Genomic DNA, 13,848 nt, shown 5'->3' on the forward strand with positions numbered 1-13,848 from the left:
TGCAAATTTTGAATCTGCAGACTATTTCTAATACGTTACGGATTCTGTGCGAATATTTTGCGACCGATGTGCACAAGATTTTTTTTAAATCTCATCCACAGATTTGTATTGTTTCTGCAGCATCTATAGCTTTTGTGAAGTTACCCTAAGGCAGTCGTCACACCTAATGTGAATGCAGCGAAACTTCGCTGATTTGCAGTACGAGTCATGTGGAGGGGATTTAAAAAACATTTTAACCAATTTTTTTAAAATTTGCACCAAATCTGCAGTGTTTCTGAAAAGCAATGTGGGTTCTAAATCTGCATCATGTCTGTTTATGCTGCAGATTTCAACCCCTTGAGATGCAAGGGTTAAAATCTGCACCAAAAACCACTGCCAAATCGGCACCAGTATGGATTTCCGGTGTATTGGCTACCGGCCGATTTTCATGCAGAATTGAAAATGGTTTAAAACCTGCCTGCAATTCCATAGTTAGACCTGCGCATTTTGGTGTAGAATTCCGCGGCTTCCCACTTTACAGCAGCAGCAAAGCGAGATTTTCAAGATCTGCTGCACATGCCGTGGAAAAATGTGCCCAAAACCTGTGCGGAATCTGACGTGCGGCATGTAACTGTTAGCGCTGGATGCGCTGTGGTGTCTACCTCTTCGCAATATGGGGGTGAATTCCACATCACAATCTGCACTAAATCGTTCGGGTTTTGATGCAGATGGTCCGCTGTGGGCATTCTGCTGGAAGTCCGCCTGTGTAAACGCCCTGAAAGTGAGATCTACTGCAGATCCACATCAAAAACCTTGTCAGAATCTGCATCTGCATAATTTCTGCTACGTGTGAACGTTCACCTAATGCTTCCTGCAGCTTCAGACATAACGACTGGGCTCTGTCTGTATACAATTGTGTCATAGAGATTCCATCATGCTCTTACACTCTCCTATGTAAGATGTTCTGCATCAGCTAACGCTAGTGATGTATAGTGAATGTCTACAATGTACTGTTCAATATACAACACAACTTCTAGACTGCTGTCAGTATGCACATGTGTTCAGTATAGGAGATTCTGCAGCAGCTCTGGTAATATAACCCTTATAATGTCTGTATACATGTCTAAAGATATGATGTTCTGCAGCAGCTCAGGTAATATACCCCTATAACGTCTTTAGATAAGATGTTCTGTAGCAGCTCAGGTAACATCCCTACAATGTCTATAGATATGATGTTCTGCCGCAGCTCAGGTAATATACCCCTACAACGTCTACAGAAAAGATGTTCTGCAGCAGCTCAGGTAACATACCCCTATAATGTCTACAGATATGATGTTCTGCAGCAGCTCAGGTAACATACCCCAATGATGTCTACAGATAACATGTTCTGCAGCAGCTCAGGTAACATACCCCTATAATGTCTATAGATAAGATGTTCTGCAGAAGCTCAGGTAACATACCCCTACAATGTTTATAGATAAGATGTTCTGCAGCACCTCAGGTAATATACTCCTACAATTAGTATAGATAAGATATTCTGCAGCAGCTCAGGTACCATACCCCTATAGTGTCTATGGATTAGATGTTCTGCAGTAGCTCAGATAACATACCCCTATAATGTCTATAGATAAGATGATCTGCAGCAGCGCAGGTAATATACCCCTATAATGTCTACAGATAAGATGTTCTGCAGAAGCTCAGGTAACAAACCCCTACTATTAGTATAGATAAGATGTTCTGCAGCACCTCAGGTAACATACCCCTATAGTGTCTATAGATAGGATGTTCTGCAGCAGCTCAGGTAACATACTTCTACAATGTCTACAGATAAGATGTTCTGCAGCAGCTCAGGTAATATACCCCTATAATGTCTACAGATAAGATGTTATGCGGCAGCTCAGGTGACATATCCCAACAATGTCTATAGATAAGATGTTCTGCAGCAGCTCAGGAAACCTATCCCTACAATGTCTATAGATAAGATGTTCTGCAGCAGCTCAGGTAACATACCCCTATAATGTCTACAGATAATATGTTCTGCAGTAGCTCAGGTAACGTTCCCATACAATGTCTACAGATAAGATGTTCTGCAGCAGCTCAGGTAACATACCCCTATAATGTCTACAGATAAGATGTTCTGCAGCAGCTCAGGTAACATACCCCTATAATGTCTACAGATAAGATGTTCTGCAGCAGCTCAGGTAACATACCCCTATAATGTCTACAGATAAGATGTTCTGCAGCAGCTCAGGTAACATACCCCTATAATGTCTACAGATAAGATGTTCTGCAGTAGCTCAGGTAATATACCCCTATAATGTCTACAGATAATATGTTCTGCAGTAGCTCAGGTAACGTTCCCATACAATGTCTACAGATAAGATGTTCTGCAGCAGCTCAGGTAATATATCCCTATAATGTCTACAGATAAGAAGTTCTGCAGCAGCTCAGATAATATAAACCTACAATGTCTATAGATAAGATGTTATGCAGCAGCTTAGTGATTGTAGAGAGCCCCTCCAGTTGTCCAAGAGGTTGTGCAGCAGGTGGGGCAGTACCCTCCCATGCCCGGAGCTGTCAGTGTGCCCTCTCCTCCGTGCCCTCCCCTCTCTCCTCCTCCTCCTCGTCTCTCAGCTCTCTCCTCTCAGGCTGGAGCTGCACTCGCTGAAGATGGCGGACTGCAGCACACTGCTGGATGAGGCGCTGGAGTCCTTCGTGTTCAGCTACCTGACTGACAGCCCGGTAAGTGCCTCCACCCCGGCGGGCAGCCCGGCAGCTCTAGAGCCCCTTTACCCCCCGGCGCCTCATCTTCTGCCTTCTGCACGGGGAGGCATGTGGGGAACGTCCATGCCGGCACCACTTTATTAGACAGCGCAGCATGCCGGCATGCCCCCCACTAGTGCCCCCCATATCCTCCCTCACGTGTCCCCCTGCAGCACGTGCAGCCGGCACCCCATCCCCTTCTGCTGCCCCCTGCAGGAATGCCCACACAGCCTGTCAACTTCATGCCTCCCTGACACGTGGAGTCCCACAGAGCGGGCTGGAGCCCGGGGGCACGGACTGCTAGCGGTGCTGGAGGGGGCGTGTAGCCGGCCTATCATCCCGTGCCCATGTGCATGGTGCGGTGCCTGGCATCGCTGTGGGCACGGATTACTAGTTATGTAATCCAGATTGGGGCTAGCTTCCCTGCAGCATGCAGGATGGAGCTGTAATCTGCTGCTATTGTTGGGAGAAGGCTTATTTTACCCCTTATTTCCTCTGGGATGATGTGTGGTTGGCGCTGTGCCAGGCGATAGAATCAGATCATTATTGTTACACTCCCAGAATAGGGTTCCTGATACAAAACCCGCGTCATCCGATCCTCTTAACGCGCGCCAATGATGTTGGTGGTACCAATGAGTTCAAATGTGGCACTGGAGTTCTTCAAGGATGATGGTGCGTCGTTACGCCAAGTTAATCGATACTTCCATTAATGGGTGATCGTTACGGCGCCCTCTCGTTAACGCCATCCTCGTTTACGTAGTGGAAGTATCATTTACCATATGGGACCACGTGTTCTGTTAGAAGTTCTTGCACAAATTGCTACATGTGGAAACAATATCAAATTTCGCCTGCAACAACACTGAAAAGTTACAATGAGGATGCAGCAGAGCTGAGGTTGTCATCTGGCGCTGCTCATCACGACACATATTGCCCGTTTACATGGGACTGCATCTATAGTCTGAGAGTCGTCACAGTGATTGCAGAAAATCTGCAGCATTTCCAGTCATTGGCGTAGAGGATGAGATTGTACTAGATCGTATTGACACACCGCGCAAAACAATCCGTAAATTAACGGAAGGTGCGGATTTCAAATCTGCAGCCAATTTAGGCTTTGGAATTTTGCCCCAGATTTGGGTATGACAAAATCCGCATCAGTTTAGCATTCCATTTGAATGAAAAATCCGCGCCATAGTTCATCCGGGGTGGAGTTTTCTGCATTGAAATTCATGTAGCGAAATGTCGGAATTCCGGCGGGCGAATCTGCCCCATTTATAGACACTAAATCTGTATTTGGATTTGCTTAAAAATCCGCTGCGGAATTCCGAAGCTCCATCTACCGCGAATGAGGTTGTCAAATCCGCGCCAGAAAAATCCTTCCTATGCCCATATGAACGACTCCTTACACTGCCACGGATTTCACCTTGTGAATTCCGCTGCCCCGAACTATCGTCATTATGACGGTGACAGTTCAGGTCAGTAAACCCCGCGGTCGAACGTGCAGATTTAATACGCTCCTGCGAGACGAGCCTAACCCATTCAGCTCTGCTACATCTGTACAAGTAACGAGAGCAGCACTACCTGCTTGGTGGGGATTCTGTACCCTGTAGAGCATTAGTACGGGCATAGTCTTTCTGCAGGTGATGTTAGGGTGCGGGTACCCGTGCTTTGCCCACGGTGGGCTTCTATGACGGCTTTCTGACTCTCAGATCTGCAGCAGGAATCCAGATGACTGGGTGTCATGTCAGCTACATAACCGTGCCGCAGAGTAGTGCTTACAAAACAGCTCTGTTCTGGGCATGTGTGTGCTGCAGCCGGCTCCAGGCTATTATTATAGGCAGTGAAATCCGGCTATATTGACATTTCTAATGGATGGAGATGTGATTGCATGAATCATCCCCAGTGAGGCTGCAGCAGCGGGGTGTAGGTAGCATTAGGCTGCAGCAGCGGGGTACAGGTGGCATCTTTATCTAGATTGATCAGGACCTCAACTGGTGATTTATGCGTAATGTTGTGACAAGAAATGACCAAGGATGCCACTGAAGCAATGCTCAAACTCTATACTGTAAACCCTGAGTTCTGCACTCTTGATGGGGGGGCATTTTATTTCTGGGCCCCCAATCTGTATAGGATCCATGATATACATTGATTTCTATGGATCTGCCATCCTTCCAGCAGTTTCACTGCCACTGCTCCCCTTTACCCCAATCTTAGTCCCCTTAGATCTGTCTTTATATTACAGTATATGGCATACTATTTAATTGCATGGGTTGATAATGCATTAAGCCCACTGACCCTCTCCAGAGACTGTTTGATTGTAAAGAGACAGTAAGATGTTCAATAGACGTCAATGAAAAGAAGTCCAAAAACCTAGGGAGCAAAATCCAATATCTAGGTGCATCGGATACCTGGCGATGATAGGTCATCAACAGTTGATCAGTTGCTGCTTGGGTCCGCAGCTAATCAGGCACCCACGGTCAGTGGTGCTACACATAGTGGTATGGAGCGGAAGCAGTTGGCTCCAGCCCTGTGTAGTGGCCGGTGCTTGTAACTGCAGGCTCATTAAAATCAATGGGAGCTGCACCTGTAGTTACAAGCACTGGCCACTATACAGGGGATGGAGCAGCAGCTTGTGTGTCGCAGTGCTGACAGCAGTTAGCTGATCAGTTGATCGTCCGGGGTCCCCAGCTGATCGATTTCCCTGGAAAACCACTTTAATGCCGACATTGGTCAAATGATTGCCTGGCACGTATGCCTCTGGGTAATGTTGGCCAAACACGGGTGGATTCACATAAGGCATAAATATATAAATCTGCAATGCTAAAGGCGTAATCAACAGGAATTCCCTGGCAAATCCGCACCCATGTCCGCATCAAAACTTGTGTGTAGTGGACCTGCGTGTTTTGCAGCATATCTTCACACCACTTGTCGGTACGACACACCTTTAGTAATAGGAGTTTGATGGCGGCACAAAGAGATTGGCCCATTGGTGTTTCGTACGCTCTATCGGCGTGCGCATACTCAACCGCGTGACTCGTGGGTGATTGTCGCCGGCCCAAAACATCTGTATGTGATTTTGAGTCGCAGTCGCACCCTACTTCTCCTATCTCAGGTGAAGCTCATAGTGATTTGCCCTAGAGGGATATCTTTTACAGCGAGTATACAAATACGGACAGTTCATCTCAATGGATATAATACGCAGAATGAATCCCATTCAATCACCTAAGATGAGATTTTGTGGGGAAGCAATTGGCATTTCTTCATTGCAATCTGCAATACAAGGAAGAGATGTCCTAAAATAACACAAATTGCACAATCCTTTGTGTCCGCCTATGAAAGGCTCCTTCCCTCCATTCCAAGATTACCAAGAGCAAAGGTTACAATAGTAGTAGTCTGAAACCCCAGCTTACTACACAGGATAGCAGTGCCAGCGCCGCCTCCTGCAGCCTTACAGCATCTATGGGGTTAATGCAGGAGCCCATTGGGATATGTAGGCATATGTATAGGCCCCAAGCATTGCAGTGTATTACTTCTCAGCCCTGCAGGCTGCAGCACATGGAATAAGATTAGAAATGGAGTGGATATATAACCCGGTATGTTAATCCCTTCACTGGTTTGGCTGAAAGCATGTTGCAAAAGTGATTAAATATTCTAAGCCGCCTGGTAAAATATTAGCAGCAGTTGTTGGGTTCTGCCAGCGTCATAGGGCAAGAGTGGCGTGTGCATGTGTGTCGCCTCTGATGCAACGCTGTGAGGTTTCCTCAGCAGTCACATGCCTTGCTGTTGTAATAAAGGGAAGGCGAAGGGCCTGCCTGCTGCTGCTGACGTCCCGCATTACCAGCTCACCAGCCCCCTGTACGCCCGCCTCTCACCCGCCTCCTCCTTACTACTCTTACATGTGAATGGAGGCTGCAGGATGCAACATAAAGGACATGAGCGCAGTGCTTCCTCCTAACATGTGCTGGAGGAATGGGACGTCTATTGAAGCTTTTATAGTAAACAAAAAAGTATCAAATATTTATAATAAATCATATAAAATGTGTCGTTTTCAGCAAGTGTATAATAATCATGTTTATGTAACTTTGTTGTTCTCTGCCGAAGTTTACTATCATTCTACAAGTATCGCATCTCGATCACAAAATGCAGAAGAAGACGCTGCATGCAGCGCGGTAAAATCCCGGGCAGTGAGCGGAAACAAAACGGACCCCATTATAGTCAATGGGGTCCGTTCGGTTCCATCATAAGCCAGGGGATTTCCCTTTTCTGTTCCTATGATGGAGCAGGGAAACAGAACCCCCACCGCAGATGTCAAAGCAGCCTATGTGTGTGAAAAAGTTTTACAACTTCTTCTTCTATTTTACAACTTTCATGGGGCGTTGAATTTATTTCTGTGAGCTGTGAATGCCATTTGCGAACATATATATGACACTATACATGGTGTAGTCAAAAAGACTGATGCTATAGCTCTATACTGGTGTCCTATATAGAAATAGCAGTAGTGTACTTGAATAGGAAGGCATGGATGTGCTACATTATATGATACGGGGGCCTCTAGAGGCGCTGGGACCTGGACTTCAATTTTAGATTGTGGCCCCTGTAAGAGAGTAAAACCAATTAGAAAGTTGAAGAATCATGTGAGCAGAAGAAATCCGCTTTCCCCGTCTCTCAAGTCCCGTGGGGCCGCTATACTATGACTGAAGTAAGGAAAGTGTACACAACGTGGCTCCTTCTGCCATGATAGGGGCAGATCATCTAGGTCTAGGAAGTCACCCGCCATCATCTGCTGGAGATCCAGGTACTGATCTGTGTTTAGAGTCGCTGGACTGAACACAGGTCCAACAGGATGATTGCGCCAAATTTCATTTTACACGTTTACGCTCAAACTTGCATTGTCTTCTGATTGGGTCGTGCTCTTACTAGTCATTTGCATTGCATCTGCACTGAATCAGCGCTTCACCGTTCACTAACACGATCCCGCAATGATAGCGTCAGCCATGGACTCCATGCATGCATCGTAGGAGAAGGGACCACGTTGTGTACGCTTTCCTTACTTCAGTCACAGCAGCGGCCTCACAGAACTTAGAGAGACGCGGAAAGTGGATTTCTTCTTCTCACATGCGACTCCTCAACTTTTCAATTGGGTTTTACTCTCCAAGGAGCCACAACACAAATCCATGTTCCAGGGCCCCTAGGAACCCGAGCAGCATACCATCATGTAGCACATCCATGCCTTCCTTTTCAAGTACCCTACTGTTATTTCTATATGGGACACCAGATATAGCGCTGGATCAGATTTTTGACTACACCTTGTATTGCCAGTTAATAGATATGTTTATGCCTGCAGTTCACTATAGTTCTGCAGCCGCTTTGTATAGGATTAAACCTTTATGCTTTGGGAGTGGAAATCTACTTTGCTTCCTTGGTGGCCTAGAGTTCATTTAAGAACTGATTAATCGGTACATATTTCAGGGCCGCGCAATTATCAGGAGTTAGATACCGCGGCGATAGGCATATGGACGGCGTATCAGCCCTTTTAATTACTTTACAAGTAGGCTAGTGATAATGCGGACCTGCAGGCGCTAGTTAACCTGTGATAGAATTGGAGTAAGCCTTAGAAGTCTGCTGAGGGGATTTACATGGTGTTTTATAAATCTCTTTGCAGTTTATTAGTGGGAGGCTGGGACTCCGGGCTTATTATTCCGCCAGTTATTGGATCCTTCACTACATACTCCTGAGATGTTAATCTCATGTGCTTGAAGAAGTGGGTTCTGCAGATTGTATAGAAAGATGGTTATGGTTGGCATTGCCATGAGTTGTATAGCAAGAGCTTCCAAGGAGGTGTTAGAATGCGGGTCCACATGGCATCCGAATTTGTATATTGGAAGAGAAGAGCGTTATGGTGCAGGGTACATAATTCTGGATATTAGGTATAGACCTTTGTAAAGTTGGGCATCCGCTGCCAGGTTGTAGACACTTCCTAGATGCCTTTTTCTTCTGTTCCCTGTTAAGTAGATGCACAAAGAATAGATCAACATGCAGAAAGAGTAAGTAATTTTCACCATCCCCATGTAATTGGCAGCACCCCAGCCTCCTGCTGCTTGCTTCACAGAATGTGACAAAGCTGCGGAGATTTATTAGACTTTGAACTGATAGGAATTGCCACATTTTCCTGTGTTGCTTATGAAATGATTAAAGTCTCTAATACAGTTTACGGCTCCTGAGATGATTCCTGTAAATTGAAAATTGTATTGGATCTCAATAATCAGAACTAGTGTGGCGGCAATTCATTAACTCACTCTAAATTGTATATTGGGTGCCCAAAAATATCTCATCACATATACCAATAGGCATGTGTAATGACTCCCATTCAGCCGTGAAGCCAGACTAGTATTGGGTTGTGACCATCGCCTACCTCTCCTTGGCATCCAAGACTCTCCTTGTTTGTGTATAGGGAAACAGATGGCATTCGAAATGAAGCATGCTGGGAGAGGTTGGTGTGGCTCCACCCCAATGACTCCCAAGTCCCGTTCAGATGGTATTTTTAAAGTATGTTTCTTCTGAAATGCTGCAGTGTTTCTGTATAAGACATACAGGGGGTGAAGAAAAATATGGAAACACTGTACAAAATTAAGTTACATGGGATGATGCATTTTAAGTGGAGGTCATATGACACAGATGTTGCCGGGCAGATGTGAATATCTGCCTGACAACAAGGTTTCATTGGTCAGGGGTTTGAGCCACTCAGCCGCTGTTACCAGTTGGCTCCCATAAGCACCCAGAGCAGAGCAAGAGGTGAAGTAATCACAAATTTGGCAGAAAAGCTCTCAGCCAAGCAGAGGTCAAAAGGGCAGCTCAATGCTAATGACTAAAATCCCATGCATTTCGTATGGTATTTCCATATTTTTGTCCAGAATATACATATCTGTCGCTGGTTCACGTTGCCCATAGTTCAGGCGGCATGAGCCTGGTGACAGGTCACCATTAAAGGGGCTGTCTGGTTACTCTTTGAAAACTTAATGGCAGGTGCAAAATTATGAAAATAAGAAATACAGCAGTATTTACCCATCCCCAGCCTGTGGTTGTCTCAGTCTCTGTTGACATCGGAAGTCGTGTGCACGTTGCCTGCCAATCAAAGTCTGCAGCGTCCCCGGTTGTTCCCCTGGCATGGCTTGTGATTGCCATGCAGCAGTCTGCTGACTTCTGATGTCAACACAGACCAAGAAAACCGTGCTGCTGCAACATTGGATCACCGGGGCTGAGGATGAGGGCACTTCTGCGCCTGCCATCACACTTGCAAAAAGTAACCGGACAATTGATTTACGCACCCTTGTATATTGGGTACTTGGGGTTATTTGTTAAGACCAGCGTATCAAACGCCACTTGCCCTTTTCTTTAAGAATTTACACCGCTCAAGCGTCTTTTAAGGGCGCAAATTTTTGGAGCAAGCATGGCTTATGTCAAAATGTGCAGCTTTCGTCTGCCAATTTTTCCCTAGATAAATCCCCTCCTCTAGTGTTAAGTATTCACAAAGAAGAGCTATTTCTAGAAGGACTGAATGCTGATTGACTAATTCATTATCATTTAGCTGCAGCCTTCTGAAATGACACTACAGGAGGCAGCGGATGGTTTAGTATATAATGGCACCATAATTGGATGAAGGGGCTCCCGGTCGTACCATTACATATCAGGTGGGGGCGCTGCACACATCACTCATCCTGGAGGAGGCCATTCCGTCTCTTGTTTGTCATAAAAACAGGGGATACAATGTCACAATCACAGAGGAAACAAATAGTTGTTTATAAATAAAATGCTCTACAAAGGCTCATAATATATCTCCGATGTAACCGTACGGGAGCCAAGTATTTAGTAAGAGACAGCACAACGACCGTAGCGGCGGGTCGCGGTTTTACAGTGTTAAGAGTGAAAGTCTAAGGTTCCTGCAATGAATGGTAAATCGGACTATATGACCGTGCCCACATACAGATTATGTATAATATGTTCTTTATTCTGCTGACTGCTCAGATACATTTTTAATAGGCGAGTGTAACTAGATACCTCCAGCTTATCTTGTTGGCGGAGACATAGTATAATCCGACGGTGCAAGTGTAACCCGTCCTACAATTGACATTGGGTGACGGTTTGGCAGCCCCATAAAATGATGGATTGCTGGGACATGACCCCAAGATTTGATCTCTGTTGATGAATGTCTTTCACAATCTTAGGCTGGGCTCACACGAGTGTATAGTCACAGTGTATTACGCGCACCAGTTTTGCAAGCTGGTGCGTGGCGATTGGCGGCACACAGCAAGTGTGCGATGTTATTCGCGGCATGCAGCGAGTTACGCTCATGTGAGCCTGGCCTAAAGGCTCATTTATGCACAAGAATGATCGCTCAAAAGACGGCTTTTGAGCGATCATTTTGCATAAACTACTAATTGGTACTAATGCCTATTAGTACCAATTAGTAGCTTAAGCAATGCAGGTGAGCCACCGGGAGTTATATTCAGAGAAGAGCGGGTGGTCCGTTCTCTGAATACATTCCCTTTGTTCTGCAACGGGGCTGACAGCTGAGACAATGTAATCAGCGCTCCCCAGGCAGAACACAGCGTGCTGTCCTTCTTATCAGCTCTTTTGCTGAACGATGGATTTTATGCTGAACTGAAAATCATCATTCGGCAGGAAAGTGAAAGATGGGCACATTTACATCCAACAGTTATCGCTCAAAAGATGGCTTTTGAACGATAATCGTTGAGTGTAAAAGGGCCTTAAGGGTGAGTTCACACATTGCTGATTTCCTGCAGATTTTGTAGCTGATTTTGGCGGAGATCTGATTTTACTCCTTCTATTTGAATTCAATTGAAAGGGTGAAATCTGCTGCAGATCTGCACCAAAATCGACATCAAATCGGGAACGTGCGAACCCTCTCCTAAGGGGCCCATACACTTTCAGTAGCTGTTGGCCACACTCTCATTGGGCTGATAGTTATTTCCCCTGACTGCCCCATACACAAGAACATTCAGAGCGCTCATGTGTTGTACATGTGGACAGTAGAGGAAGCCGCAGCCAGAGAGTGCTAGCGGTGATTTATCTCCCGGGGGAACATAAGCGTCAGGTGTTGAAATTCACCGTGTCTTGTTCTTCTTTCTCTGGACATCATTTGTCAGGGAAGGGTTGGGTGGCCTGATCCACACAGCCGACAATCTTCCAGTCCAGACAAAGACAGCGGGTTCATAATATATAATTTTTTGGGGTGGTTTGTTTTATTTTTCATGTATTCTATTTGTATTTTATTTATTTGTGTCCACTTATAAAGAATCGGTGTGACTTCATCAATGAACGGTGCTGCAGTGATCTGAGCGGTGTTATGCATGCAGCTTTAGCTCCAGTTCACACTGTGGTTGGGGCGTTTGCTCTTGAGTCTCTGGACTTCCCTGCTTCCTGGACGTGTTTTTAAGGGCTCTTGTCCTTGAATGTATAAATTCCCCACTCTTTTTCCAAGCTGGGATGTGTATGAAAACGCCGCCCATACGCAATTGTATTGCGTATGGACAGCGTCTCACACACTGCCTATACCAATGTATAGGGCTCATACTGTGTGGTACGCCGAGAAATAGAGCATGCTCTATTTTACTGCAGATCCCGCGTGGATGGGATTCATTGATCTTTAAGGATACGTTCGATCCGTAGTGCATTTCTCCAGAAGAATAAGTGTTTGGTTTTTTTTAAGTGGTTTATACTACTTCCAAAAAAAGTAGTATAAACCAGCCTAGCCTAGAGAGCAGTATCCTGTTCTGAAGGCTCTTGTTACAGCTCTCACCACGACGGCACAAGAGAACGTCACCTGAGTGATAGAAGGCTGTTTCCAGGGGGTTGGGCAACTTTCTGATGTAATTTCCTGCTTGCGATTTTTCTTTTGCGCCAATCATTCGCAGGTCTTCCACTGCAGATATTTGCAGATGGAATCCGACCTGCTCGTGTGAGCCCGGCCTAAAGCCCATTTCACCTAAGCTCTTATATACACAGTATTTGTTTAATGGGACTAGAAAAAATGGTCTAAATGTATTGGCCAGTCCGTTCAATCATTGTCTACATGCTGGTGTCCTGTCAATAACTGCTCAACCAAAAGATTACAACCAATGGCCAAGCTCTGTGTTGCTACAATGTAATCCTAAGCCAGCTCTACACATGATGTGCTTACGTGATGAGGTTATCGGGTAGTGACAACTTTATCAACTCGCTTCTGAAGTGTGGGTGCTGGATTACTCTTTTCCGAGCCCAGTGCCAACTAACTGTTCTGCAACAAAGGGTAGAACTGGTGGAGGCGAGTCTAGATAGACTATTGACATTAGATGACTAACTACAGCTTTTGCCCTGACATCTGCACATTTTAATCAATAGCCCTAGAAGAATATTTCTTGGAAGACCTGAGCATCTGTGATGCTTTTACAATGAACTCCTTGACATTTCAGCAAATGTGTTCTTCGTATGGCGGGAAGGCGAAGAGCGTACTTTGAGAACGCAGAATGATTTTGAACTTTGCAGAGACTTTCAGAAACCTCTCAGACAACATTTGGTAACATAATTGGAATTAGCTCCATGAAGGAAAGGATTTGTAACGTTTGCTGCAATCCCTGAACTTTGCCACCAGTGACTATAAAACACGTTTTCACGGCATTTTATGAAAGTGTGATTTGGTAATACGTTAGACTGTTGCTTTTTCTCTTGCTTGGCACATTGCAAGGGTCACAGAGGTACAGTAAAATGCCATTCAGAGTTCTAGGCCTCTTGGTGGCGCTATCTTACTGAAGCCTGGTGATGGTTATGTTACCTTGTTGCATCTCCAACTTATGAGTTCTTCTATATAATTATTTGTGAAACTCTTCAGACATTATGGAGGCATCTTTATGTGCCCAAAGCCAGTACCTGGAAGAATCTGGGGGTAAGGCAGAAATAACGCCAATTATGAGCTCAACCAGGAATACACATAGCAAGAATTCTGAGGAATATTAGTTGTAACATGTTTTATAAATTCTGATACACAACTTTGTCTCACAGTATCCACCTCTTTAGGATTATTGAGGTTTAGTTTTTTTTATAGGTCATGGTAGA

At 45.3% G+C, this 13,848-nt stretch overlaps 1 protein-coding gene across 2 annotated transcripts in view; it reads left to right on the forward strand.

The window, feature by feature from the left end:
- The first annotated feature begins 2,638 nt into the window (after positions 1-2,638).
- The window catches only part of PPARGC1B (PPARG coactivator 1 beta), a 99,451-nt gene continuing 88,241 nt past the window's right edge, over positions 2,639-13,848 (forward strand). For both annotated transcript variants that reach the window (XM_066591310.1, XM_066591311.1), the window contains exon 1: positions 2,639-2,721. In XM_066591310.1, the coding sequence (XP_066447407.1) occupies positions 2,650-2,721 (72 nt within the window). In that variant the 5' untranslated portion in view covers positions 2,639-2,649. The remainder of the gene's footprint in view (positions 2,722-13,848) is intronic.

The sequence above is a fragment of the Eleutherodactylus coqui genome, chromosome 2 (genome assembly GCF_035609145.1).
Source record: "Eleutherodactylus coqui strain aEleCoq1 chromosome 2, aEleCoq1.hap1, whole genome shotgun sequence".
Classification (NCBI taxonomy): Eukaryota; Metazoa; Chordata; class Amphibia; order Anura; family Eleutherodactylidae; genus Eleutherodactylus; species Eleutherodactylus coqui.